This window comes from Rhineura floridana, chromosome 16 (assembly GCF_030035675.1).
Source record: "Rhineura floridana isolate rRhiFlo1 chromosome 16, rRhiFlo1.hap2, whole genome shotgun sequence".
NCBI lineage: Eukaryota > Metazoa > Chordata > Lepidosauria > Squamata > Rhineuridae > Rhineura > Rhineura floridana.
The window spans coordinates 34,405,290-34,433,276 of NC_084495.1; the positions used below are offsets into that span (position 1 = coordinate 34,405,290).

At 44.2% G+C, this 27,987-nt stretch overlaps 1 protein-coding gene across 3 annotated transcripts in view; it reads left to right on the forward strand.

Moving 5' to 3' along the window:
- Window positions 1–27,987, forward strand: part of ARHGEF6 (Rac/Cdc42 guanine nucleotide exchange factor 6) — a 62,091-nt gene that overhangs the window by 20,164 nt on the left and 13,940 nt on the right. For 2 of the 3 annotated variants that reach the window (XM_061598099.1, XM_061598100.1), the window contains 12 exons: window positions 5,308–5,435; window positions 8,637–8,838; window positions 10,601–10,671; window positions 16,792–16,886; window positions 17,693–17,788; window positions 18,588–18,710; window positions 19,645–19,783; window positions 20,444–20,503; window positions 22,382–22,528; window positions 22,874–22,960; window positions 25,813–25,891; window positions 27,269–27,408. In XM_061598099.1, coding sequence (XP_061454083.1) covers window positions 5,308–5,435; window positions 8,637–8,838; window positions 10,601–10,671; window positions 16,792–16,886; window positions 17,693–17,788; window positions 18,588–18,710; window positions 19,645–19,783; window positions 20,444–20,503; window positions 22,382–22,528; window positions 22,874–22,960; window positions 25,813–25,891; window positions 27,269–27,408 — 1,367 coding nt within the window. Of the gene's footprint in view, window positions 1–3,494; window positions 3,562–5,307; window positions 5,436–8,636; window positions 8,839–10,600; window positions 10,672–16,791; window positions 16,887–17,692; window positions 17,789–18,587; window positions 18,711–19,644; window positions 19,784–20,443; window positions 20,504–22,381; window positions 22,529–22,873; window positions 22,961–25,812; window positions 25,892–27,268; window positions 27,409–27,987 lie in introns of those variants that run through there. The other variant, XM_061598101.1, reaches the window with a different exon arrangement.

Consider the following 27,987-nt stretch of genomic DNA (forward strand, 5'->3'; position numbering starts at 1 on the left):
CAATGCCACAGTTAGGGATGGAAGGATCTGTCTGTTTCAGTTTTCTCAGTTTCTCATTTTTCCAATCTTAAACTCCACATTTCTGCAGCTATTTGCTATATATTTTGAAAAAAATAATCCTCGTGACCATTTGTTGGTACTTCGGTGCAAATTTCTCCAAACACACACATTTCTGTACTCTGTTTGGACTAATTCACACACTTTTGCAAGCAATTTTCCCTAACAGACTGCATTTTTGTATGTCATTTTTACTAATATATTAATTTTTAGGCACACTTTTCCCTAATATATGCCTTTTTGTAAACATTGGTTGGTTGGAGAACTGCATCACAACATTCGGGTAACTGCGAATTTCAAAGGATGGCTCTGTTTTGGTTCTCCTGTTGTTTCAGAAAGTGCGGATTTGATAGATTCACCTTTAAATGCAAACAGAATTGAATTTTCCCCCCGTCCCTATATACAGAATAGAAAACCTGCACTATGTAATTGTTGCGTATATAAACAGGTTCTTTCTCTTATCCAAAAAGGAGAATATATTCCTTTTCTTATTATACTCTTATATTATATTTTATAGTCCTGTTCCTATTTTTACTTTAACTACTATCTCAGAGCAAAGCTTAGCTACACATTTATTTTATGTATTATTTATTAATTAAATTTATATTCTGCCCTTCCTCCTAAAAGGAGCCCAGGACGGCAAACAAAAACACTAAAAACACTCTAAAACATCTTAAAAACAAAGTGCCTTTAAAAATATATTAAAATAAAGCATGTTTCAAAACATCTTTTTTTAAAAAAAGCATTAAAAACATGTTAACAAAGTAATTCCAACACAAAGACTGACTGGGATAATGTCTCTACTTAAAAGGCTTGTTGAAAGAGGAAGGTCTTCTGTAGGCACTGAAAAGATAACAGAGATGGCGCTTGTCTAATATTTAAGGGGAGGGAAATGCAAAGGGTTGGTGCCACCACACTAAAGGACCACTTCCTATGTTGTGCGGAATGGACCTCCTGGTGAGATGGTATCTGCAGAAGCCCCTCACTTGCAGAGTGAAGTGATTGACTTGGATATATAAGGGGTGAGGCAATCTGGTCCCACGCTGCTATAGGAGGATGCTATCAATGGCTACTAGCCATGATGACTATATATTATCTCCAGAGGGGTAGCCTTTGTGTTAGTCTCTTGCAGCAAAAACAAAAGGGCTTGTGGCATCTAAAAGACTAACACATTTATTATGGCATAAGCTTATGTGGACTCCACCCCACTTCACCAAATGCATGAAGCCTGATAAAGTGGGGTGGAATCCACAAAGTCTTTAAGATGCTACAAGACAGTCTGATATCTTCTCCAGTATCAGAGGGCTTTGCATACTAGTTTTTGGGATTCATGAGAGGCCAGGAGAGCAATATTGCACTCATGTACTGCTTGTGGGCTTCCCATAAGAATCTGGTTGGTCACTGTGGGAGACAGGATCCTGGATATATTGTTGTTGTTGTTGTTGTTGTTGTTGTTGTTATCATCGTTATCATCATCATCATCATCATTATACCCAACCTTACCCTAAGGTGCCAGGGTAGGCCACAGCCATTTAAAATATAACAGTAAAAACAATGTAAAGCAAATTACAATTGCAAGAACAGAGTGGGTCCCAAAAATGTACAACTGTATCAGAGGCAAGGGTAAAGAGGTGCATCTTCAGCATATCATGTACACTGCAGACCTCCAAACGACAGATTTGCTCCTTCAGGTCTTGGTATCATTCCTGAGAAGTCAGCAAATCTCCAGTTCTGATTATTGGCAAAGATTTAGCAAGCAATACCTTTCGTGCAGAATTGTCTGGCTGGCAAAGCGCAGTGGAAGCAATGTTTAAAATTTAAATCGTTATGAAATGCAAACAGTGAATTGTCAATGTATACTGTACTGCACTTGGTTGCTGAGCAGACATTTCAACAAAGTCTAACAAGGTTCTAAGAATAGGTCTTGGCTCTGATGTCTCAACAAGCAAAAGTTTGCTTGCTGAACACTGTCTAGTCAATGAACTGCTTGGGAGAAAGTGTGGTGAGACTTTTGCTTGCAACATCTGTGAATTGTGCACTCGTGGTAAAACCACGTGCTGTTCTATCCTCCACAGCTCCCTATAGCTTATCTAATTGTATTTATTTATTTAATACATTTATATCCCGCCTTTCCTCCAAGGGGCTCAGGGTGGTGTACATGGTTCTCCCCCTCCCCATTTTATCCTCACAACAACCCTGCAAGGTAGGTTAGGCTCAGAGGCAGTGACTGGCCCAAGCTCACCCAGTGGGCTTAACGTCTTGTGGGGATTTGAACCAGATGTCAACAGGCAGGGAGTTCCAAAGTGTTGATGTTGCCCACAGGGCTGCCATTGAATACAGCCCATGATTAACTTAGTCCATTAATTTAAGTAGGCCTACTCTGAGTAAAAGGTATTTGGATACAACTATATATATGAAAGCAAATTAAAGCAAATTTAGGCCAACCTTTAAAGAGAAACAACACATTCTAGCTCTTGCTGTCAGGGCTTACTCTGAGCTCTGAGGTGTCCATAGGATTTTTGGGGCTCAGTATGCTGGATAGGGCCCTCCACAAATTAGGATGGCAGGGGCTAGGTCTCACTGGCTCTGCACTTCATGTGTTTGCTCAGCTGCCCTTAAGCAATTTCTACCCCCAAAGGGTTTTTTATGTTTAAAGAAAGGGGAGAGAGACTGCGCTGCAGTGCAAATGGCGTGGGCTCTGAGCCACCCCCTAACAACACCCCTGTAGAGAGCCACAGTAAACATGCCTTAATGCTATAGACTGACTGTAGCTCAGAGATAGAGCATCTCCTGTACATGCATACGAACATAAAATGCAACAATGTGCATATCAGGCAAAATTGCTTATAAATGTATGAAAATGGAAATGGACTGCCTTCAAGTCGATCCCAACTTATGGCGACCCTATGAATAGGGTTTTCATGGTAAGCGGTATTCAGAGGGGGTTTACCATTGCCTTTCTTTGAGGCTGAGAGGCAGTGACTGGCCCAAGGTCATCCAGTGAGCTTCGTGGCTGTGTGGGGATTCGAACCCTTGTCTCCCAGGTCGTAGTCCAACACTCTAACCACTATGCCACACTGGCTGTCTTATAAATGTATAGATTAGGACAAATTTGCACTAAAATGCTAACAAATTTTCACGGGGACTTAAAAAAACCCACTGTAAACTGATGCAAAAATGTTGAGCACTTTCTTTGCATGCAAAAGGTTCTGGGTTCAATCCTCGCCATCGCCCGATAGGGCTGGGCATATCCCTTGCCTGCAACCCTGGAGAGCTGCTGTCACTAAGCTAGACGGACCAATGGCCTGATTGGGTCTAAGGCAGTTTTCTGTCTTCCTGTGAAACAAGAAGCTGGCAGTCCAAACCGTGAGAACTTGGTTAGGTGGATCCTCTTTTAGCGTCAAACGGCAAGCTGTTTTTTGCAGCCTGCCATTCTGGAGGGAGGAGAACGTGGGCCGTTAACGCAGTGTAGCTCCAGTGAGCCGTTTCCTTGGCCGAAAAAGGGTAAGCTCTGCATTTGATCTGTTTGGATGTGCCTTAAAGTCTAAGGGGGGGATCAAGGTCCAGAATGTGGCATTGTTGAATGTGATGGTGGTGGGGAGTAGCACTGACATGTGTGGCGAGAGTTGCCTTCTCCAGTCAGTGGAATAAGGGGAGGGAGGTGTGGGGAGAAGCAGAATTGCTCCATCTGCCGCAGGCTGCCATGCCTCCCACTTCTCTGCAAACAGCAAACAGCTGTGGCAACTCGCGTCAAATGTCAGCCTGTTTTTCAGTTGTCTGCAGTGTGAGTTTTACACATAACCCGCTGTACTGCCAGAATCCAGGGTCTTGTTCCACAAGCAAACCGTGCACGGCGGTGAGCAATTTGATCCACTCCCTGGGGAGACCTCCCTCCCCAGATCTTGGGATGGCTTGCAACAAAACTGGTCTCTATCCGAGAGGCCCCTTGGGTTAGCTTTGCAAATCAGCGAGGGCAGGAACAAGGGAGGTGATGCAAAGCGGTGGTGCTTCCCACCTGCCCCCAGCAAGGCAATCTGCCCCTTTGGTGCGTGAATATGTGCCCTTCTCTCACCCTGTCTGTGTGTCTCATAGCCTGCATTACTGATCAACAGTTACAAGCATGAGCTACGGAAGGGCCGTGGCTCAGTGGCAGAGCATCTGCTTTGCGTGCAAAAGGTCCCGGGTTCAATCCCCACTGGCATCTCCAGGAAGGGCTGGGAGAGACTCCCTGTCCGAAAAACTGGAGAGTCGCTGCTGGTCAGTGTAGATGATACTGTGCCAGATGGATCAATGGTGTGACTAGAAAGGCAGCTTTCTGTGTTCCTGTGTAAATGTGAAAATAACACAGGATGGCATTTTGTTGCACTTTGCTGTGCCCTTTGCAACGGCAGTCATGTGATAACATTGGGGAAGTGTCACAAAACAGCTAACAAAGCGGAATGATGTGTGGATGGTCCAGTGTAAATCCAGTACTATTGCCTTGTTATTGCATCAGTGACATACCGCAGAATGCACCCACTCCCCCCCCAAACAAACAGTTTGGAGGGCGCCCATCTGAAAACTTGGGGAGTCACTGTCAGCTAGTATTAGAGATTGTGACAAAGATCTGCTCTCTCACCTCCTCTCCATTTTTGGCCCCTCAGCTTTTGGAGGTTGCTGCAAAAATCCCCAAATCTACAAGTGAAAGATTAAATTGCCTCCCCGCTCCGATTCGTTCTGTCTGGAGAAAAGGGGTGTAGGAAGTGGCGGTAGCGCTACCAGATAATCTGAGGAACGCAACTGGCCTGCTCTGCAGAACAGGTAGAAGCAGTTGTGCAAAGTAAGGGAGTGAGGAGGCTGTTTTGAACCTCTTCCTTGCATCACAGAGACTACTCAGCTAGATGGGCCAAGGGGCTGAAGACCCTGTTGGTCTTCTTCAGTGGTCCAAAAATTTATTTCATACTATTTGTCACAGAAAGAGAATCAGACATATTCATGAAGGATAGCTCTGCAAACGACTATTAACCAAGATGGCTGTGTGGAGCCTCCTTATTCAGAGGCAGTATACCTCTGGGTACCAGTTGCTGGGAAGCAACAGCAGAGGAGGGCTATTACTTTCTGGCCCTGCTTGTGGACTTCCTCGAAGCATCTGGTTGGCCCCCTGTGAGAACAGTATGCTGGACTAGATGGGCCATTGGCCTGATCCAGCAACCAGGCTCTTCGTACGTTCACTATGCTGTTATATACCTTTTTTGTTTTGTCTTTAAACAGATTGGAGGTCCACCAGGCCATGTTTACGTCTGTCACCTCCTAGTTCAGCTGCAAGTGACTGCCAGCCCTTGATGCAAGCAACTTCTCCTAAATCACCAAAAGCACTGCACAGGCAGTCAAGAGTGGCGGTACGTTGCATTCAACATCTACTTCTTAGGGAATCTGGTGAGACAGAAAACGAAGGAGAGGCAAGGAGACAAAGGTTCCAGCTGTAGAGCAGTGGTGTAGCTAAGGGGCAGTGGCGGCTGGATGCTTCCTGTCAACGACGCAGTGGAATCCACTCCGGGTTTTAGTCCTTGGACAGCTCCTTCAAAGTTCAGACTAAGACCCGGAGCGGATTCCACTGCCCCACTGACAGGGAGCCACCAGCCGACACGGGTTATGGGACGGTGATGCAGATTAAGAATTTCCTGGTTCGAATCCCACCTTTCCCGAGGACAAGAGGCAGTGATGGCCAGCAATTGGGATGGCTTTGAAGCAGGATTAGATGAATCCTTGGAGGATAAGGCTATTGGTAACTACTAGTCATGACAGCTGTGCTCTGCCTCCGTAGTTGATTCGAAGGTGGTATGCTTCCATTACCAGTTGCTGCAAACCGCAGGAGAGGAGAGTGCTCTTGAGTTCAGGTCCTGCTTGCTGTCCTCCCATTGGGGCATCTGGTTGGCCACTGTGAGAACAGGACGCTGGACCGGATGGGCCCCCTTTGGCCTGACCCAGGTGCAGGGCTCTTCTTATGTTCTTGTGTTATGTTCTTATGCTACCAAATTCTCTCTCTCCCAAAGCCCCCCTCCCCTAAATCTGCCACATGGGGATAATAATATTGACTGGGGGGATGGGACCCTCCTGGCCTCTCTCTCTGGTCCTCAGAACTCTCCCCAGGCTACACCCCCTCATGCCTCGCACCCTCCTTGACAGGAGAAAGGGGGTGGCCCAGGGAGAGGGGGGTGGCCTGGGAAGAGTCACAAGAGCTGCACAGGGAGGCCTGGAGGGTCCCATTTGGCCCCTGCTCTGGAGGTTTCCTAACCCTGCTGTACAGAATGTCTTGACAGAAAGTTCCACATGACGAGTGTATGAGGATTGACTTACTGGACCATAGAATTGTAGAGTTGGAAGGGACATGTAAGGCCATCAAGTCCAACCCCCTGCTCAGTGCAAGAACCCAAGTTAAGGCATCCCCAACAGGTGGCTGTCCTGCTGCCTCTTTAATGCCTCCATTTTGGAGAGCCTGCCAACGCCCTAGGTCATTGGTTTCATTGTCATACCGCTCTAACAGTTAGGAAGTTTTTCCTGATGTTCAGCCAAAATCTGGCTTCCTGCAACTTGAGTCCATTATTCCGTATCCTGCACTCTGGGATGATCGAGAAGAGACCCTGGCCCTCCTCTGTGTGGCAACCTTTGAAGTACTTGAAGAGTACTATTTTATCTCCCATCAGACTTCTCTTTTCAACATGCCCACTTCTTTCAGTCTCTCCTCATAGGGCTTTGTTTCTAGTCCCCTCATCATCCTCATTGCCCTCCTCTGAACCTGTTCCAGTTTGTCTGCATCCTTCTCAAAGTACAGTGTCCAGAACTGGATGCAGTACTCAAGATGAGGCCTAACCAGTGACAAATAGAGGGGAATCAATACTTTCCACTAGATTTGGAAACTATACTTCTGTTAATGCAGCCTAAAATAGCATTTGCCTTTTTTGCGGCCACATTACATTGTTGGCTCATATTCAGCTTGTGATCAACAACAATCCCAAGATCCTTCTCGCATGTAGTATTGCTGAGCCAAGTATCCTCCATCTTATAACTGTGCTTTTGGTTTCTTTTTCCTAAGTGTAGAACTTTGCAGTTATCCCTGTTAAATTTCATTCTGTTGTCTTCAGCCCAATGCTTCAGCCTATCAAGATTCCATTTGAATTTTGTTTCTGTCTTCCAAGGGATTAGCTATCTCTCCCAATTTTGTATCATATGCAAATTTGATAAGCATTCCCTGTACCTCCTCATCCAAGTAATTAATAAAAATGTTGAAAAATACTGAGCCCAGGACCGAGCCCTGCAGTACCCCACTTGTTACCTCCCCCCAGGTTGAAAAGGAACCATTGATAAGCACTCTTTGAGTACGATGATTCTATAGCCAACTGTGAATCCACCTGATAGTTGTTCCGTCCACCCCACACTTGGCTAGCTTGCTAATCAGAATATCATGGGGCACTTTGTCAAAAGCTTTGCTGAAGTCAAGTTATATTATGTCCACAGCATTCCCACAATCTATGAGGGAGGTTACCCGATCAAAAAATGAGATAAGATTAGGCTGGAGGGATTTGTTCTTGATAAACCCATGCTCGCTTCTAGTAATCCCTGTATTATTTTCAAGGTGCTTACAGAACGACGGGTTTATAAACTGGCCCAGAATTTTCTGAGGGACTGATGTCAGACTGATTGGTCTGTAGTTCCCATGTTCCTCCTTTTTGAAGATAAGGACAACATTTGCCCTCCCCCAGTCATCCGGCGCTTCACCCACCCTCCACGATTTCGCAAAGATAATAGACAGTAGTTCTGAGTTCTTCAGCCAGTTCCTTCAATATTCTCAGATGCAGTTCATCAGGCCCTGCAGATTTGAACTCATCCAAGCCATTAGATATTCTTCGACCATTTGTCTATCAATCTCAAACTGCAATCCTGCCCCTTCAACTTCACGTTTGCCAGGAGGGTCATAGACCCTCTTTTGGGAGAAGATGGAGCCAAAGCAGGAATTGAGCACTTCTGCCTTTTCTTTGTGATCTATTATGATTTTGCCATCCTCATTGAGCAGCTGTGCCACCATTTCTTTTCTCTGTCTTTTACTATGGACATACCTGTAGAAAGCTTTTTTGTTGCTGTTGGCATCTCTCGCTAACCTCAGCTCATTCTCAGCTTTAGCCGTCCTGAGGCCATCCCTGCAATTCCATGCTGCCTGTCCCTACTCTTCCTTTGTGGCCTGGCCTTCTTTCCACTTCCTGTATGTGTCCTTTTTTGTTTTCAGGTCATCTCTAAGCTTTTTGTGAAGCCACATTGACCCATTGAAGCCTCAAGCTCTGTGCCCACGGAAGGGCCATAGCGCAGTGGGTAGGGCATCTGCCTTGCATGCAGAAGGTCCCTGGTTCAATCCCCAGCATCTCCAGGTAGGGCTGGGAGAGAACCCTGTCTGGAACCCTGGAGAGCAGCTGCCAGTCAGTGTAGACAATACTGAGCTAGATGGACCAATTGATTAAATTACGCTTTGCCCGCCTGGAATGTACAAAGTCTGAGATCCGTATGTCCTTGCTTGCTTGCTCATTTTGCTCAGTGTTTCTTTGCATTAGGAGATGACTGAAAATGGCAGTCACCAGCTGGTGGTCAAGGCCCGGTTCCACTTTAAGCAGACGAACGAGGATGAGCTGTCAATCAACAAAGGCGATATCATTTATGTCACCCGGGTCGAGGAAGGGGGCTGGTGGGAAGGAACCCTTAACGGGAAGACAGGCTGGTTCCCAAGTAACTACGTCAGAGAAGTTAAATCTTCTGGTAAGAAAACCTGTTTTTCTTCATTAGTGTTGACTGATTATTCTAATATGTCGCTACTTATTGCATAGGTGTTTCCTGTGCAGGAAGATTTTAATATCTGAGAGGGGGGATTACAGCAGGGATGGGGAACCTGTGGGCCCTCCAGATGTTGATGGACAACCCATGGGCCCTCCAGATGTTGTTGGGCTCTAGCTCCCTTTAACCCCAGTCAGCATGGCCACTGGCCGTGGACAGGGCTGGATGAGTCTGTCGATTTCGGTTTCTCGTTTTTCCAGGTTTCAGTTCAGTTCCCCACATTTCTGCATCAGTTTGCAGAGTGTTTCTTTTTTAAAGCCTGCATGAAAATTCATCAGCTTTCTTTACTGCAAATTTCTCCTAATATGCACATTAATGTGCAATTTTGCCCAAGGTACTTTTTTGCAAGCGGTTTTCCCTAATAGGAGACATTTGTTATTTCCTTTCCAATATACTTTTTTGTGCACACGTTCTCCGAATATACGTGTTTCTGTGCACATTATTGGGTTGGAGAACTACGTCACAAAATTTGGACATTGAAGGATAGTTGTGTTTTGGTTCTCGTACTGCTTCTCAAAATGTAGATTAGGTAGGTGTACATTAATATCTGACCCTAGCCAGGGATGATGGTTGTAGTCCAGCAGTATCTGTAGGGCCACAGATTTCATGTTCTAGCATTAAATCACATGGGTACCAGTTAGGATGGGAGCAGCAGCTTCATATGTTCTAGCCTCTTTATACGTTCATTAAAACGAATGATGATGATTGAAGGATATTGCTCCAGGCCCTTTGGCTGTGCTGTCAAGTTTTCAGTATGTCATTGTAAGGAGTAAAAAATACTTCCTGGTTCCTTTGAGAATAAACAGTTTTGGTCAGCCAGTGCTGAAGAAATAGGTTTATCATTGCAGTCATCAAATCCTATGATTATCATAACTGCACAGCAGATCTCTGGCCAAGATGGAATCATCCTCCTGACCACACTGTGACAGCATTTGCAAGATAGGCTTTGATCTGTTTCAGCATGGCTGTCATATGACAGTCATCTCTGCTGGCGTGCTGGGATGTCAGGAGCCCTTCGGGACACAAAGTTTGGTTTGCCTCTGTCATGCTTCTGGGGATTGCTTGAAACACCACCAGGGGAGTGGGCTGCCCTCTTACGGAGACAGGAAATGCTGCAAGGGAAAAGCAATAAAGAGAGGCAGAGTGTGAATTTGGGGAAATTCAGCTGACCCTATTACATCGTCCTCTCACTTCTGCCCTGTTCTCTGTGCCTCTGCATTACAATTAGATGTTGTTCTGCAGGTAACGCCATCAACTCTTTCTGCATTAGGTTTCAAACGTCGGATTGTAAGCTCTTCAGGGCAGAGTGCTATCCTTGTAGTTGTTGTATGTATTACATGGTATATATATGTTACACCCCATGGTAGCCACAAGAGCTCTGATTATTATTATTGTTGTTGTTATTAAATTTTAATTAATTTAATTAATTAATTAAAATACAGTAACTGAATTTTAAAAAGAAAAACAGTTTTGGCTGGTGATGATCCTCCAGGGACCTCCACAGCCACCCTCACTGCTAATGAAGTGGCCTGTGGTCTGCATCAGTCAGCGCTGAGGCCCTGCAGTTAAGGTCTGTTTCTTGTCTCTGTGATTGTTTCAGTTTTGCTTGAGATGCTGAGTTTTTTCTTTCATCTCCTGACACAATAAGGGCGATTCTGTTTAACAGTTTCCATTGTTTCTCTTGCAGATAAACCACTCTCTCCTAAAGCTGCGAAAGGAGCTGAAAGCCCTCAATTTACAAAGAATTACTATGCTGTGGTAAGCTCAGCCAGCCTCCATTAACACGCAGTGCTATTAATTAGGATTATTATTGCTGTTAACTACTATTTTAGATTGGTTGTAAGCCTGCAAGCACAGTCTGTTCTTTTTTTTAAAAAAAATAGCACTTTTTAAAAGAAAGGTTCTAAAATCCATATTAGAGCAATACCTTTATTATGGCAACCGATATGTCACAAAAAAAATTGCAAGCTTTCAAGTTCTCCAGAACTCTACATCAGGCGAGATGGTGAACAAAGCAAAGGGAAAGCGGGACACACAAAGCTGGCTGATGGTAAAGTTATATTGGCTTCACCACCAGCTAATATCCACCCCAGTGGTCACCACATTGTTTACCCTCTAGCTTGATGATGAAAAGTTCTGGAGAGCTTAACTAATAAAGTATTGCCCTGATATGAATTTAGGAAAATAAATACTACTTAGTAAAGCCAACATTCCACAAAGATTAATAGAGGATCCTAGCTCCTCTCTCTCTCTGTCTCTCTCTCTCTCTCTCTCTCTCTCACACACACACACACACACACACACACTCACACACTCACACACACACACACATACACACATACACACACACACTCACACACCCGCGCGCGTGCGCGAAGAGACAACAGGATTCAATCCCATAATGCAAGTTGGCTTGTTCTGTTGTCATTGTTAGGGATGGAAGCAACTGTCAATTTTAGTTCTTTCAGTTTGTCATTTTTCTAATCTTGAGCTTTCTCCACATTTCTGCAGCAATTTGCATTTTTTTCTAGTACATTTTTGTATGCAGTTTTGACTAATGTGCACAGTTTTGCAAGCAATTCCCCCTAAAATAATGCATTATATGTTATTTTCATGAGTATATTCATTTTTATGTACATTTCCCCCTAATAGATGCATTATTGTAAACATTTGTTTGGTTGAAGAAATGCATCACAAAATTTGGATGAGGTTATATTTTGAAGGGTAGCTGTGTTTCGGAAAGTGCAGATTTAATAGATTTGCCTTTAAGCATGAACTGAATCAAACTGGCATTTTGGTACCACTTGGCTGAGTTGACACACAGGATGTGACAGTAATGGAGAAGGAAAACGCTCCAGATCAAGAAATGAGTGAACCTCGAAAAGCAGGATGTGGAATACATTGGCATTTAAAATAAATTTATTCCGTTGTGTTGATTTCCCTGGCTCGGAGTTTCCAGTCTTAGCAGTCTGCTGTGAATAGAAACCGAGGAGAGGGTAAATTTTAGATCCCAAACAAGAGTCTGTTTTTGAAGTTAAGATTCTGCCGTGTGAGATGGTTGCACCGACAGTGATGCTGGAAGTTAAATGCATTCCTTCAGTGCGTGCTGGAAAATATTTTATTATTAGAAACAGAGATAAAGGAGTTCAGTCTCAGACTTCTGAAATTCCTCAGCAGCGCCAGCCCTCGTAGTCTCCACAGCTGGGATTTTCTTGCCCTGCTTGATGGTGGAAGATGACTCAGTTCCTCTCCTTTATCCTTACAGAAGTACAAACTGAGCTAGATGGAGAGCAGGAATCAGATAGTGGGGGAGATCTCACATCCTTTGACCAGCTTCCAGGGCCTTTTAAAACCAAAGAATGCCGTAGCAAGCAAGCAGCATCAGGTTGGCTTGTGGAGAGCGCCTGATTCCTGGAGGTATCTGGCCTGTGATGTTAGCACCTTGTGCTTAAACTACTCACAGTGTCTTCTTCAGATCAGCAGCCTTGTTGGCACAGGGAACAACAAATGGGTACCCAGGCGGCAGGAATCCACTCATTCGTTCATTATGTGTGGAGGAAGTGGATAGGGAGATGGTTTTTCCTCCCTCTTGCATAATACAAGAACGCAGGGCCATCCAATGAAGCTGAATGTTGGGAGATTCAGGGCAGACAAAAGGAAATATTTCTTCACATGGCACCTAGTTAAACTATGGAATTCATTCCTGCAAGAGGTACTGATGGCCATCAACATGGATGGCTTTAAAAGAGGGTTAGACAACTTTGTGGAGAATAAGGCCATCAGAGGGTACTAGCCATTATTAGGGGTGGAAAGTCCTGTCAATTTTGGTTCTCTCATTTTCTCATTTTTCCAATCTGAAATTCAGTTCTCCACATTTCTGCAGGAATTTGTGATTTTTTAATTAAAATCATGCAGCGTTTTAAGGCAAATTTCTAACAAATGCATTTTTGCAGGCAGTTTTGACTAATGTACACATTTTTGCAAGCAAAAATCATATAATGCAGTGTTGTATGTTATTTTCACTCATATATTCATTTTTATGCACATTTTCCCCTTACATATGCATTTTATACACTTTCCTTAGTTGGCGAACCACATTGCAAAATTTGAATAAGTGAGAATTTTGAAGAATGGCTGGGTTTTGATTCTCATATTGTTTCAGAAAGTGCAGATTTGATAGATTCAGCTTGAAATGCAAACTGAATTGAATTTCTCCCTCATCCCCAGCCATGATGGCTGTGGTCTACCTCCACTGTCGGAGGCAGGTACGCCTCACTGAATATGGCGTGCTGGGAATTGCAAGCAGGAGACAGCTATTATGCTCCTATCCTGCTTGTGGGCTTCCCAAAGGCATCTGGTTGGCCACTATGAGAATAGTGGACTAGATGAGCCTTTGTCCTGACCCCCAGTGGAGGCAGGTCCATTAGGGCAAACAGGGGCACTACCCCACCAACCTCAGTCTGCCCTCTGCCAGTCCCCACCTCCCTGCCTTCTTACTTACATCCTATCTAGAGGGTGGCGCCTGGGTGCCGGCTTCCTCCTCCTTAGTTTCAGTGTTGCCCTTGCAGAACTCAGCAGAGAGGAGGAGGGGACAAAGGTAGAATGAGTTGGCTCCACCTACTGGTGGGCTCCCTGCCTTCCGCCCCACCAATCCCAATGGGCACCAGCCACCTCTGCCTGATCCAGTAAGGCACATTTTATTTTCTTATTCATTTCATGAAAAAAATGGAAATGGACTGCCTTCAAGTCAATTCCAATTTATGGCGACCCTATGAATAGCGTTTTCATGGTAAGCAGTATTCAGAGGGGGTTTACCATTGCCTTCCTCTGAGGCTGAGAGGCAGTGACTGGCCCAAGGTCACCCAGTGAGCTTCATGGCTGTGTGGGGATTCGAACCCTGGTCTCACAGGTCATAGTCTAATACTGTAACCGCTATGCCACACTGACTGTCATACCACCCATATAACTTAGGGCTGGTTCACATGGGAGCTGAACGTCAGATTAAAGACTCAGCTTTTTCCATCACAATCAATTTGGAAGGTTCACACACTTCTTACCTTCCAATCCGCTGTTTTGCGGTAACACTAGTTCACATTCATCTGGAAAGGTTTAGTATCGCTGTCTCCTTGTCACCCCGCCCCCAAATTTACATGTTTACTCCTTCCAGAGTATCCATATTGCTAATGGAGAAGGGGAGGGTTGTTGTTTTTTGCAATTGCGCTCTGAAGCTGGAGAGCATAGGGGGTGCAATTGACGCAAAAAGCTATTTTATGTCAGTTTCATTTCCTCCTGACATTTATAGTAAAATCCTTTTTTTAAATTAAGTATTAAATACGTACAAAATGCAATTTTGTATAGTGGGAGACTGTGTGTGTGCGCGCGCATGCTCGCACCTCTTCTGTCACATTGCCAGTAATTGGTGGATAAAACAACCTAGCTTTGCAAGAGTTGTAGGATCGCCTATATGTGAGCGCGGGGGGGGGGAACCCTTAAGGAATGGTCCGGGACTAGAGAAAGTGGTGGTTTTGGGGAGATGTGGAGGTGGCTCAGGCTACCCCGGAGCTGCTGCTTTTCCCCCTATGCTGGGGTGGTGTGCAGCAAACTGGAAGGGAAAAGCAGCACCTTGTGGTCTGAAGAAAAGCTCACAAAATGCGCAAGATTATCTGCAAAGGGCCAGTCACTCCATGTGGAGCCAGAACTTGCCTTTCCCTTTCGCCATGAAAGGCCAATGATTTTCCCCCTCCCCCTCCTCCTCCTGTTCTGCCCGCTTGCTCTCCCCTCCTCTGGCAAAAAAGAACGGGTGATGAGGGGGTGAGAGAGAGATCAGCATGTGTTATGTGCAGCAGTCGAAGTTGTTAGCCTGGGTCATAAAAGTGATTTCAGCAGAACTCGTTATGCACTCTGGGCTGCCCTGTTTCTATTGCGCCGGGGCATTGCTGCTGCCGCCACACAGTTTGCAGCCCAACATTCCCTTCCCTCCTGCAGATCGGTGCAGCTGCTTTGCTTTTGCAAAGCCCAATGGAGTTTGGGTGGAAGGAGTTTGAACCGTGCTGAAGTTTAAAAGAAAAAAGAAAGGAAGAACAGGCATGAAGGAAGGCATTTTACTGGGGGAGAAAGGGGAGAAAGACAGGAGGGCTGCAGGAGTTCAGGAGCAGTCAGTCAGAAGTGCCTTGTTAAGCTGCCGGAAGCAAAATGGAACTCATGGAGAGTTTAGTTGGTGGAGAAAGGGGAGTATCTGAAAGCAAGGATCCACCCGCCCAGCAAAACACCACGAAACAAAGGGCCTACATGGATTAACGCTGCGAAGCAGAGACAGTTTTTCCTTCACTTACTGCATTATCTCCGGATTGGTTTAATGCGGATTTAAAGGGAAAAACTGTGTCCTGCCTTCTCTTTGCCTGCAATGACATGTGAATCATGCAAATTTAACAGGGATGCAAGTAGCACCAGACTCATACTACACCTCCGTGTGAACCAGCCCTTGGTTCTCTGGCCAGTTAACAGAAACATTAAAAATATATAAATACAGTTCAAACTCTTACACATTAAAAACAACAACCACCACACACTGAAACCAACTATAAAAAAATCATCTAAGACCAGCACAGGAGCAGAGATCATTTTAAAAGCAATCTAAAACCAGCAGGGGTGGGAGGCTTGTGTTGGGAGAAGAGTCAAGGAGACCTCACCACAGTTCCATTCCCAGCTAACCATATCAGTGGCCAACTTGGCGTGGACCCCAGTGCATCCTTGCATTCAACATGCAGGTTTTTTTAAATCTCTCTCTCTCTCCCCCCCCCCTCGTGGGATTGATTATTATTGTAATCACCAGTGGCACCAAAAGGGGATTTCTTCCCAATGCAAATTGCTGTTCAGAAGAGAGATTTTGCTCAGGACCCCAGCAGGAAGGAAAGAGTGAACTTTCTGCCTCCTCTACACCAAATGACAATCACCCTCCCAGCCAAGGATTTTAAAAAAACTGCATGTTAAATGTAAAGAAAACTCCAGATTTGAGCCCAGAAGCTTTCCAGAAACAAGGTCCTTCATATTCTGGCTTCATGGGGAAGGTCCTTGGCTCAGTGGCAGAGCCGCTGCTTTATGTTTTATTTTTATTATTCATTTATTACATTTCTATCTCGCCCTTCCACTCAGAAGGAGCCCAGGCCAGCTTTGTATGCACAAAGTTCCCAGGTTTAATCCCTGGCATCTCCAGTTAAGACCGGGAATATCCCCTGCCTAAAATCTCGGAGAACTGCTGCTAGTCAGTGTAGACCTGGGGGTCCAGGGTTCAAATCCCCCCTCAGCCATGGAGCTTACTGGGTGAGATTAGGCCAGTCACAGCCTACCTCACAGGGTTGTTGTGAGGATAAAATGAGGAAGCGGTTGAGTTCCTTGGAGGAAAGGTGGAATATAAATGTAATCAATAAATAGATGATGATTATGATTTTAACACCCTACTCATCAAATTAATTCTCAGAGCAGCTTACAAAAGAAACAGAAATCAAATGGACAATATCAGACCCACAAATTAATTCAGGAATAATAAAAAGGAGCATTCCATAGGACTGTTTTTGAATCCATGGGTGTAAGTGAATTCTATGTTCAGAAATGTGACGTCCTAATTGCACATGCATGTTAAAATGAGTATAAGCACTAGGCACACACACACACACACACACACACACACACACAATGTTCAACATGCACACAAGACTCTGTGTATTCATTGGAACAGCCTCCTTTTTGCAGGCACCCATGAATGTGCACCACTTTATTTAGATCTCCTCACTCATGCCACTTTTCCTCATTTATATTTAAATGTATTCATTGGTAACACATCCTCTTCTCTGTCTTACACATGCTACCATTTGGCTGCAGGTACTTCAAAATATTCTGGATACAGAGCAAGACTACGCCAAGGAATTGCAGACACTTCTCGGAACATACCTGAGGCCTCTCCAGTGCTATGATAAGTAAGATCCAGCATCACTTCGAGTTGATTTCCTCTGCTAAGATGGGTAGAGGTTAACCCTTGATTGATATACATTCTTGAAAGATTATTTACTACTTAGATTTCCCCCAACCCCAGAGCAGACTTAAATATATTTTATCTGAATGTGCACACTTCTGTGATTCCAGAAGTATTTTGCTGTTGGAAACCACTTTTGAAGTTCGTGCCCCCTACATACACACTTTCCTTTTTTTTTTACATGCCTTTCAAAGGTTTCATTTCCTCTTAACTGCTTAAGCCTACCTCCAAAGAGCACTCTTATTACAGGAGAAGATGTGCATATTCAGTGTTGACAAAATGCCGTGGGAAACCGAGGAACAGGTCATCAGTGATCAAAACACTAAGGATTATAATAAAGGGGGTCGCCACCTAATTGAAGTTTCCTGTCACATCAGATGAAGGCTTCAGATGCCATCAGTACTTTTTTACATGCAGATTTGCTTTGCTCACTGACAGATGCTCCTTTGGTATTTTATTTTAAATTATGCTTTATTATGTTAGTTATTTTAGGTTATACTAATGTTTAAGATTTTTTTTTAAAAAAAGGTTTTGTATTGTCTTAAATATGTAATTTGGTTTTTATGAGGTTTATTGCTAATGTTAAGATGTTAATGTTTAAGATGGTTTCTTTTAAATGTTTTGTATTGTTTTAGTTGTATAATTTTGTGTTTTTTTTTACAACACTATAAACTGCTTAGAGGCTTCTTTTCAAGTATGAAGTGGTATACAAATTGATTGATTGATTGATTGATAATAACATCCTTCCAGGCTGAGTGCCATGGATATTGCGTCTTTACTTGGAAATGTGGAGGAAATCTGCGCCTTTCAGCAAACGCTCAACCAGGCACTGGAAGAATGTGCTAAGTAAGTACTCGGTGTTACACCTGGGAATGTTTTCCTTTTTCTTTTTGAGTCTGCTAATTGAGAGAGAGTGGGGTCAAGTCAATAAGAATATCCAGCTGGAATATGAGTAGGAACAAGGGAGAAATTTGGATCAGTTCACATTTTAAATTCAGACTTGGCGAAACAGTACACAAACCAATGCATAGCTGTTCTTCGGAATTCACACTGAAAGGCAAACCTACCAAATTTGCACTTTCCAGAACAATATGAGAACCAAAAGACAGGCATCCTTCGAAATTCACACTTCTCAGAATTTTCTCAGTGCAGTTCTCTGACCAAAAAATGTGTACAAAAATGCATATACTAGGGGAAAGTGTGCATGCATATATTAGTGAAAATAACACAAGAGAAATGCCATCTGCTAGGTAAAATTGCTTGAAAAAATACAAGTTTTTTTTGGCAAAATTGCATACAAAGCTATGTATTTTAAAAGAAATGCACATGAACATACTGATTAATTTTCGTGAGGAAATGCACACTGATGCAGAAATGGGGAACACTGAACTTAAGACTGGAAAAACTGGAAAAATGAAAGTGTCAGCTTCCTCCATGCTTGGCCATGAAAGACCTGATTCCAAAACCCCTTTTCAGCCTTGGAATTGCTCTGTGACCTCGAGCAAGTTGTTGTCTCTTGGCCTAGATTGGCCACACAGTGAGCTCCTGGCTGAGATTTGAACCGTGAACTTCCTGACCTCCTGCACATTCTCTGATACGTTCCCTGAAATGTGCTCTGAAAACCTTTCCTGTGTACCATTTGCAGGCTTCCAGAGCATCAGCAAAAAGTGGGAAACTGCTTCATGAGCCTGATGGCCCAGTTCAGATCTCTGTACCTCACCTACTGCGCTAACCATCCTTCTGCAGTTAATGTCTTGACCCAGCACAGGTAAAAATATCATAATTATTATTCTATTTGCTATTCTCTCTCTCCTTTTTTCCCTCTTCATCTGTTTCCTCCTCTTTTTCCCCTGCCCCCCTTTGTAGAGTACTTTTTATCCTGATTTATGGAGAATCTCAAAGGGCCAATTAAATGATTTGGGTCACATCCACACCATACAGTTAAAGCACATGGCTTCCCCTAAGGCATCCTGGGAACTGTAGTTTACCTCTCAGAGAGCTGCAATTCCCAGCACCCTTAACAAACTGTAGTTCCCTGGATCTTTGTTGGGTGGAGAGCCATGTGGCACCAACCCTTTGGAATTCCCTGCTCTTAAATATTAGACAGGTGCCATCTCTGTTACCTTTTTGGTGCCTACTGAAGACCTTCCTTTTTCAACAAGCCTTTTAAGCAGAGACCTTACCCCAGTCTGTGTCTGTGTTGGAATTGCTTTAAAGATGTTTTTAAAGCTTTTTTTTTCTTTAAGATGTTTTTAAAAGTGTTTTGTTTTAATCTATTTTAAAGTCTGTTTTTAAGATGTTTTAGAGTGCTTTTAGTGTTTTGTCTGCTGCCTTGGGCTCCTTCTGGGAGGAAGGGTGGGATATAAATTTAATAAATAAATAAATAAAAATAATGTGGTTTGAAAGTATGGTACAGATGCAAAGTTGGTGCCTCCATATGCCCCTCTATATTACCTTGTTATTGAATATGCATGACTAAATTATATTATATATCGATGTTGATTGCTTTGTTATATACAATTACTCTAAGAGACCAGACATGGGAATTACAGTATATTGTCATAAACAAATGAAATCATAAATAAATAAAAAGATACCCATTAAAATGGCCACCATGAGAAAACATAAGGACTGCTGTGTTATCTCAGGCCAAGAGTCCATCTGCTTCTCTCTGCCATCTGCGTTATCTGTTTGTCTTCCAGTGATGAACTGGAAAAGTTCATGGAGATTCAAGGGGCAGCCTGCCCAGGGATACTGACGTTAACCACGAGCCTCAGCAAACCGTTCACAAGACTAGATAAATATGTCTCCCTTCTGCAAGAACTCGAGCGGCACATGGAGGTAAATTTGGGGATTGGAGGCATACCTGCTAGCAAAGAAAGGGTGGTGTAGCTGCAGAACTGTCACCTCTTGAGCTCTGAGCAATCAGCTGGCAGCTCCCTAGGGTGCCTGGCCTCTTCCTTTCCATGGATGCTCCTACAGCAGGGTTGGGCAGCCTTTTCTTTCTGTCGAGGGCCACATTCCCTTGAGGGTAATCCGTCAGGGGCCAGATATGATGACAGGACTTTGCAACTGTTTAATTTTTTGTTTTTAATTAGCCAGTCATCTTAACAATTACCTTTTTTATTTTTTTCAACAGTGTCTTATGTTTTAACATTGCATGTCACATTGATATTTTATGATATGGAGGTAGAGAAATACTTTTCTAAATACATACATACATGCTGGTAGTGAGTGTGTCCAGAGCCAAAGGTGGGTGGGGGCACCCCTTTCCCCTCTTTCTTCCATTCCTTTTCCTCTGACTGTCTGCCATCCTTATGAAATTAGACCAAGGGTCACACGGCATTGAGCCAAAGGCTGCAGACAGCCGCTGGGCCACAGGTTGCCCACTCCTGTTCTATGAATTTTTATTTGGGTCTTTTTTTTTTACTGGGGCCATCTTGTAGCAAATGGACTTTCTCTCATTCTCAAAGCTAATTCCAGGGTCCTCTATTTTCCTAGGAAGTGCATCCGGACCACGAAGACGTCTTGAGAGCTGTCACGTCCTTCAAGTCTCTTGTGGTAGGTGTTTGAAACCAGGCTCTGTGAGCCACACCATCACACGTTGCACCTAGTGAAATGAATCTTCACAACTGAAAAGGTGTACTCAAGAAGGATTCTCCCTTCCAGACCCCCTCCATAAAGCCTTGGGCAATACAGCTTACAATTGGGACCTGCAACAAAACGTTGCAGCACAGAGTATACCTGTTCAGGTCGCCAGCCAGCCTGCCGTGCCCTCCACCAAAGTACTCTATTCCATTCCCTCTCCTCCAACAGTCAGTCAGCATTCTGTGCCAATGAGCATGCTCAGCCTTTTTTTGATGGGTTTCCCACCCTTAAGAGGTTTTTTTCTCTAATTTTTATTACTATTACTTATTTATTTATTAGGGCAACTATTATTGTACTACTATTACTACTACTACTACTACTATTTTATTATGAGGTTTGATTCAGTATGAGGCAGCTTTCTATATTCCTATAAATCTAGGGAGATGGATCATTGTCTCTTCTTCACTGGGAAAGGGCCATAGCTCAGTGGTAGACCATCTGCCTGGCATGTAGAAGGTCCCAAGTTCAATACCCAGCATATCCAGATAGGGCTGGGAGTGACTCCTGCCTGAAACTCCTGAGAGCTGCTGCCAGTCAGTGTAGACATTACTGAGCTAAATGGGCCAGTGGATCTAATTCAGTATAAGGCAGCCTCCTATGTGCCTCCAATGAAGGAGAGTCAACCAGCAGTCTAGGTCCTTGGTTCCCTTTGTTGAATTGCTCTTGCTGCGGAGATGTTTCTCCTCATGTTCAGCCAAAATCCACCTCCCCATTAGGCCCCTGGGAAAGCAGGGAACAAATCTTTACTGTCTCCAGATAGTTGAAGAGTGCTTTCATATCCCACCCACCACCTCCTCTCCAGGCTGAACATACCCAGTTTCTGCTTCAAGGTTTCCCCACAGGATTTGGTTTCCACCCCCTGACCACCTAAGAAGAGTCTTGCTAGATCAGGCGGAAGGCCCACTGAGGGTACTTGCAGACTGTTGCTATGTTACGGAAGGGATTCAAACTCGTACCGCAGTTTTAGGTTTGTTCATTTAAAGCATTCTGTCGCCCTGGTGCAACAAATTTATTTATAAATATATTTGTATGCTGCTATTTCCTTTTTTTAAAAAATCAAAGCGGTTTACAAGAAGTTTTTTTTAAGAAAAAAAGAGTAAATACCATTAAAAATACAGTAAATATAGTCACCTGTTACAAAAAGCCAAATCCATTTTAAAAAAACACAACTTTTGGGGGGGTTGATTTGGAAAGTGAAGGAGGGAAATACATTGAAGAGTTTAGGATGAGTGAATGATTAAAGGGAAGACGTGAGAGCCCTCCGCAAGCAAGTTGGGATGAATGCAGGATGAATGCTCATTTGTCATATAACTGCCCTGTAAACAAATCCGAACAGATGCTGGATAAAGACCGGACGTAGTCTAACCACTACATAAGCTTATGTGCCATCAAATGAGGATGAGTGCTGAATAAACAGGTTGTCTGGAGTTGCCCCTAGTTCAGCACTCATGTTCTCATGGTGGCCAAGCAGATGTCCTAACGGGAAGGCCGCAAGCAGGACCTGAGTGCGAAACTCCTCTACTTGCGATCCCCTGCAAGCTGTATTCAGGGAAGCAGAACACAGCCATCATGACTAGTAGCCACTGATAACCTCATCCTCCATGAACCCCCTTTGTTGCCCTCTTCCCATTTGTATACATCGTTCTTAAATGTGGCACCCAGAACCAGACATTTCCATCCATCCTTGATTTTGTTGTTGGTTTTTTGGAGGGGATAGAAAAAACAGCGTTTGTGTTTTGTTTTTGCTTCAGATCTGATTTGTAACCTGAGCCTTTCTCTTCTGTTTTGCAGTCCCAGTGTCAGGAGATGAGGAAGAGGAAACAGCTTGAGCTCCAGATCCTGTCAGAGGCCATCCAGGGATGGGAAGGCGAAGACATAAGATCAATGGGCAACGTCATTTATATGTCACAAGTCTTGGTCCAGTATGGAGGCAATGAGGTGAGGGGGAGTGGGGCTTAATGTCGCAAACCTCCTAGGACTAGTCTCTTCCTCCGCCACATCATTGTCTGTGGTCAAGGACATGTTGTGAAAGGAAAGCTCAGGCCCCCAAAGATTATCCCCATCACCCCCAGTACGGAGGTTTCCATACTGGGTTTCATAGTGTTTAAAAGCCGTAAACATGGGACAAAGCAGTCAACTGGTGGGTGGGTGGATGACTACACCTGTCAAATAAATGTTGCCTCCTCATGAGGTGCCTGGTGCTGTCCATTCAGACCCTTCCCAGGCCTGTGATTACGTGAGACACTAGTAGGCCCAATGGTGAATTTTCCTTCTTTGTTACAGGAGAAAGAAGAGAGGTACCTCATGTTGTTTTCCAGTGTCCTGCTGGTGCTCTCCGCAAGTCCTCGGATGAGCGGGTTTATGTATCAAGTGAGTAAAGTCATCTTAGGATGACAGAAATTTGGCTTTTTTTAGGAGGAGGCCAAAAGCGCAGAATGGTCTCTCATCTCCCGCCCCCGAAAAACCCTCCATGGTGTATCTAGGGCTATTTCCAGCATCATCACTAATTTACCCCAGGTATTCGTAGCTGCAGCCAGAGCTTGTAGGCAGGGATGGATGGATCTGTCCATTTCAGCTTCTCTTCATCTTTCCGACCTTAACTTCCGTTTTGTCCCATTCCCACATCACTTTGCAGTTTTTTCCTTTTTAGTCTGCACAAAAATCACTCCCATTTCTGTGTGCATTTCTCCTAATGTGCATTTTTTGTACACCAGTTCGCCTAATGCACACATTTTTGCAAGCAATTTTCTCTAATGTATGTTGTTTTCACTAACGTATGGATTTTTGCACGCTGTTATGCGTTGGAGAACTGCATCACAACATTCAGAGAAGTGTGAAATTTCAAAGGATAGCTGTCTTCCAGTCTGCTCATCGGTTCAGGAAATGTGCATTCGGCAGGTTCACATTAAAATGTGCAGCAAACACGTTTCTCTCCCACCCTTAATTGTGGGAGATGGGTCAAGCCAGGGGTGTTGTGAGAGGGTGACTCATGGACCCCAAATGCCAGGTATTTCACCCTGGACCGTGGATTTCCTGACTTTCCCCCCACTGTTTAACCATACTTTTTAAAAAAACTGCTGACACGGTGTGGTGGTGAGACCTCAGCCACCCATCTTCTTAATGGGCCCAGAGGCAAATTTGTTTTCATGGGCCAATGGCCAGAGTCTCTTTTAAGACAGGCCTGGCCGTAGGTGCCTCTTCCTAGGGCTTCAATGAATGGTGATCTGTAATGCTTTTAAAGATGCCTTCATCTTCTGCTATTCTGGTTGAAATCACAATGCATGTACTAATCTAATGTTAGATCAGGTATGGGGAACCTTTGGCTTTCCAGATGTTCATGAACCACAACTCCCATCAGCCTAGGCTTGTAGCCGGGGGGGGGGGAGAGGAGGAGATGGGGGCACCACTCCTCCCTTAGAGCTGTGCTTCCCCCTCCCCAGATTTTTTTTTTTTTAGGAAATTGTCTTTTTAATTTATGATGTGACAGCCAGTGACAACCTCCATTTGAAGAATGATAGCTTGTTTTAAGAATAGGAGCAACTGAAGAATAGGACCCTGTGAAAAATTCAGTGAATAAGGCAGGATGAGTGCATAACAAAGCCTCATCTGGAAGATCCCCCAAAAGTCTACTCACTCAAGACTTTCCCTGTCTAAGAGTGGATTTTTCATGTTTACAATAGCTATAGGTAAAGTCAAGCTTTTGAGTCTGGTATTCCTGAGATCTCTCAACAAAGGGTGAGACAATTCAACTCTGGTGTGGCCTTCATGTTCTCTCCACCAGTGAGGGGGTGGGGGGAATTGGCTGGCACTATGCATCTCTTCCCCTCCCCGCCATGCCCTTCTTAGAAATATTGGTGCCCCACCTAACAAGGAGGGCTGGCTTCAGGGCTGCATGAGCCCTAGCAGATATGGCCAACGGCCAAGGATGATGGCAGTTTGTAGTTAAGCAAAAATGGAGGGCCACAGGTGACCCACACCTGAATATGATGAATCAATTTAAACAGCCAACTTCTTTTTTTTAAAAGAAGACATCCCACCTCAGTTGGGTAATACATTTTTAAATGATTGTTTTTAATATAATTCCCAACAACAGGCACCATCTCAAAAGGAGGTTTTCATTCATTGGCCTCACACAGGAAGGCACCCGTCCTCTAAGATGACTCAGTGGCAACACATGCATGCTCTAAATAGTGGCCCCTTAACCCTAAACACGCCCAATCTCATCTGATCTCGGAAGCTAAGCAGAGTCAGGCCTGGTTGGATGGGAGACCGCCTGGGAATACCGGGTGCCATAGGCTTAGAGGAAGGCAATGGTAAACCACCTCTGAAGACCTCTTACCATGAAAACCCTATGAATATATCCAAAAGATTCATAGGGTTGCCATAAGTCGTAATTGACTTGAAGGTATATAACAACAAAATCGTCTACTAGTCTGGCTGGAATCAAAATACATGTTACTAATCTAATCAGTTAGACAAATCAATTCAAACAGCCTGATTTTTTAATATATGTATGGAAGATGTCCTGATTCAATTGGGCAGTACATTTTTAAATGACTATTTTTATAAATAAGTACTTCCAGAAACTTGAGGCCATAGGCATCATCTTCAAATTGGCTTTCACTTTTACACAGGAAGGCACAGTAGACGATTCCTGCATGTACCCCTTAAAAACTAAGAAACGAAGCTTTTCCCTCTCTTCAGAACTCTTGTTTTAATCATATGTACGATTGTGCAGATTAGGTCAATTAATTTGATTAATTAACCTTAGTTTCTTTAATCAGGTGACAGCTAACATTTCCATATTGCCAAAAGATAATCTGAAATTCCATTATAAAGGGGGCTGGCTGTTCTAATTGTTTTGCTTTTTATTACATTGTGATTAAGAAATGAGCTGATTTTGTTTAATCTACTATGTTTAAAAATAAGCTTGGTTTTTTTAACTTGATGTTTATTTTTTTTTCTTGAAGGCTAGGGGATGATTTGTTTAGTCTACTATGTTACTATGTTTTCTTGTATTTCTTGTACTTAATTCTATATGCAGTGTTTATACTATATCACTGTTTTAAGATGTTTTGACTTACATTGTACACCGCTTAGAGTTTTATTTAAATATAAGTGGTATATAAATGGTATAAATAAATAAATAAGATAATCAAGGTTGCTCAGGAAAACACTGACATAATATATTCTCTTTTTTTGTTGTCCTTTTTGGGGATCAGGGAAAGCTCCCTTTAATAGGAATGATGGTGACAAAATTGGAAGATGCAGAAGGGAGCGAACATGCATTTGAAATTTCAGGTGAGTGTGCAACTTAGAGGCAAGGGTTGATTAGACTGGATTTAATATTTTTATGTCTCACTTTTCTATTGCAGTAGTACCGCAAAGTGGCTTACAATACAAAACAAAAATATAACAATAAAAATCCGAAATGCAAGTTAAAATGTGTATGAGAACATCAGAAGAGCCCTGCTGGATCAGGTCAGAGGCCTATCTAATTCAGCATCCTTTTCTTGCTGGGTGGCCATCCAGATCCCATTGTGGGATGCCCACAAGCTGGACCGGAGTGCAGCAGTAGTACTCTGCCCACTTGTGATTCCCAGGAACGTGTATTCAGAGTCATACTGCTTGCAGCTGCTGAGTTACAGCATAGCCATCATGGCTACTAGCCATTGATAGGCTTCTCCTCCGTTAGATGTGACTAAAACCCTTTTAAAGCCATCCAGGTTGGTGGCCATCACTTCCTCTTGTGGCAGCAGGTTCCATAGTTTAAACCGATGCACTGTCGCTATTGATTTGAACATAAGAAAAGCCTGGCTGGATCAGGCCAGTGGCCCATCTAGTCCAGCGTCCTGTTCTCATAGTGGCCAACCAGATGCCCCAATGGGAAGAAGCCCACAAGCAGGACCTGAGTGCCACAGCACTCTCCCCACTAGCGATTCCCAGCAACTGGTATTCTGGGACATACCGCCTCCATTACTGGAGACACTACGTCACCGCGGCTAGTAGCCATTGTTAGGGACAAAGAGAGTATTCGATGCAGAAATGTGTTTGTTTTTAGCTCCTGAGGAAGGAGATATATTCTCCTCAATGCACAGAGCATGCAATAAATCTTCCGCACAGCACCAGGGCCCATCTTCTTCTGCTTCAAATAGTAGCCCTTGTTAGCCTTATGTGGCGGCAAATTCCACAAATTAATGGTGTAATATCTCATTATTATACTTTCTTTGGAAGCTGTTGCCAGGCTTCTTTGGACATGGGTTACCATGCAAAGGCTGCATGATGAAGATGATGAATAGTGATATATATGTTCCTACATATGAAGGACAGAGAGTGTTGGAAGGGATACTGGAGGTCATCAAGGTCATCCCCCTGCTCAGTGCAGAATCTGCACTATAGCACCCGATAGATGACTGTAGCCTTTGCTTCATACCCCCAGCGAGGGAGAGTGCACCTACTCTTAAGGCAGTCTCTTGCTTATGGTTAGGAAGTTGTTCTTAATATTTAGCCGAAATTGCTGCCCTGCAACTTCCACCCATTTGATCCTATAAATAAATTTTGTAAAGGTGTCTTGAATGTCACTTCTGAAAGCATTTTCTGTATTTTTCTTCCTTGGCTGGCCCTTAGTGGGGTTTTGTTTTTTAAAAACGAGTAACCTGGTTTGTTCCTACCTCGCAGGGGGCCTGGTCGACCGGATCACAATGCACTGCAGCAGCAGCCAGGATCTGCATGACTGGCTCGATCATTTGCAAAGGCTGACCAGAGGGACGGCTTCTAGCGGCAGCCTGTCCAAGACGCACTCCTGGGGCTCTCATTCCGTACGTTCATCCACTTGTGAGGCAATCTTGGTCCATTTTGGGCTACTGGGGCCAGGGCTGGCACCATGCATGACTGGGCCCTTGGGCACCACCTTGCCCTGGGCCCGCCGCACCCGCCTGTGCATCCCATCTCCCTCGTCTCACACTGTGCCATGAGAATGATGTGTGTGCATAGCATGCATACCTGTCATCAACCAAGACAGCTGGGGCATTGGCCCCTTAGGGAAGCCCCAGCCACCATCTTGGTTGATGGCAGGCATGTGCATGCAGCTCACACGACATTCTCATGGACAGGAGAGGTAAGTGGGGCATACATGTGGGCTTGTTGAAGGCCACACTGCCTGTATTGGGTGTGTGTGCCTGGGAGCTCCTCCCTCCCTAAGGAGGGGCCCTTCAGGGGCCCTTAGCCAGGACCTGACCTGGCCACCTTTTGGCCCTGGCCCTGGCTGGGGCAGTGGACCTTCCACTCCTGCAGTGGGCCTTCTACTCCTGCTGGAAATCCAATAGGACCAGGACCCTCTCCAGAGTTTCAGACAGAGAGTCTCCCCACACCCTAACTGGAAATGCTGGGATTGAACC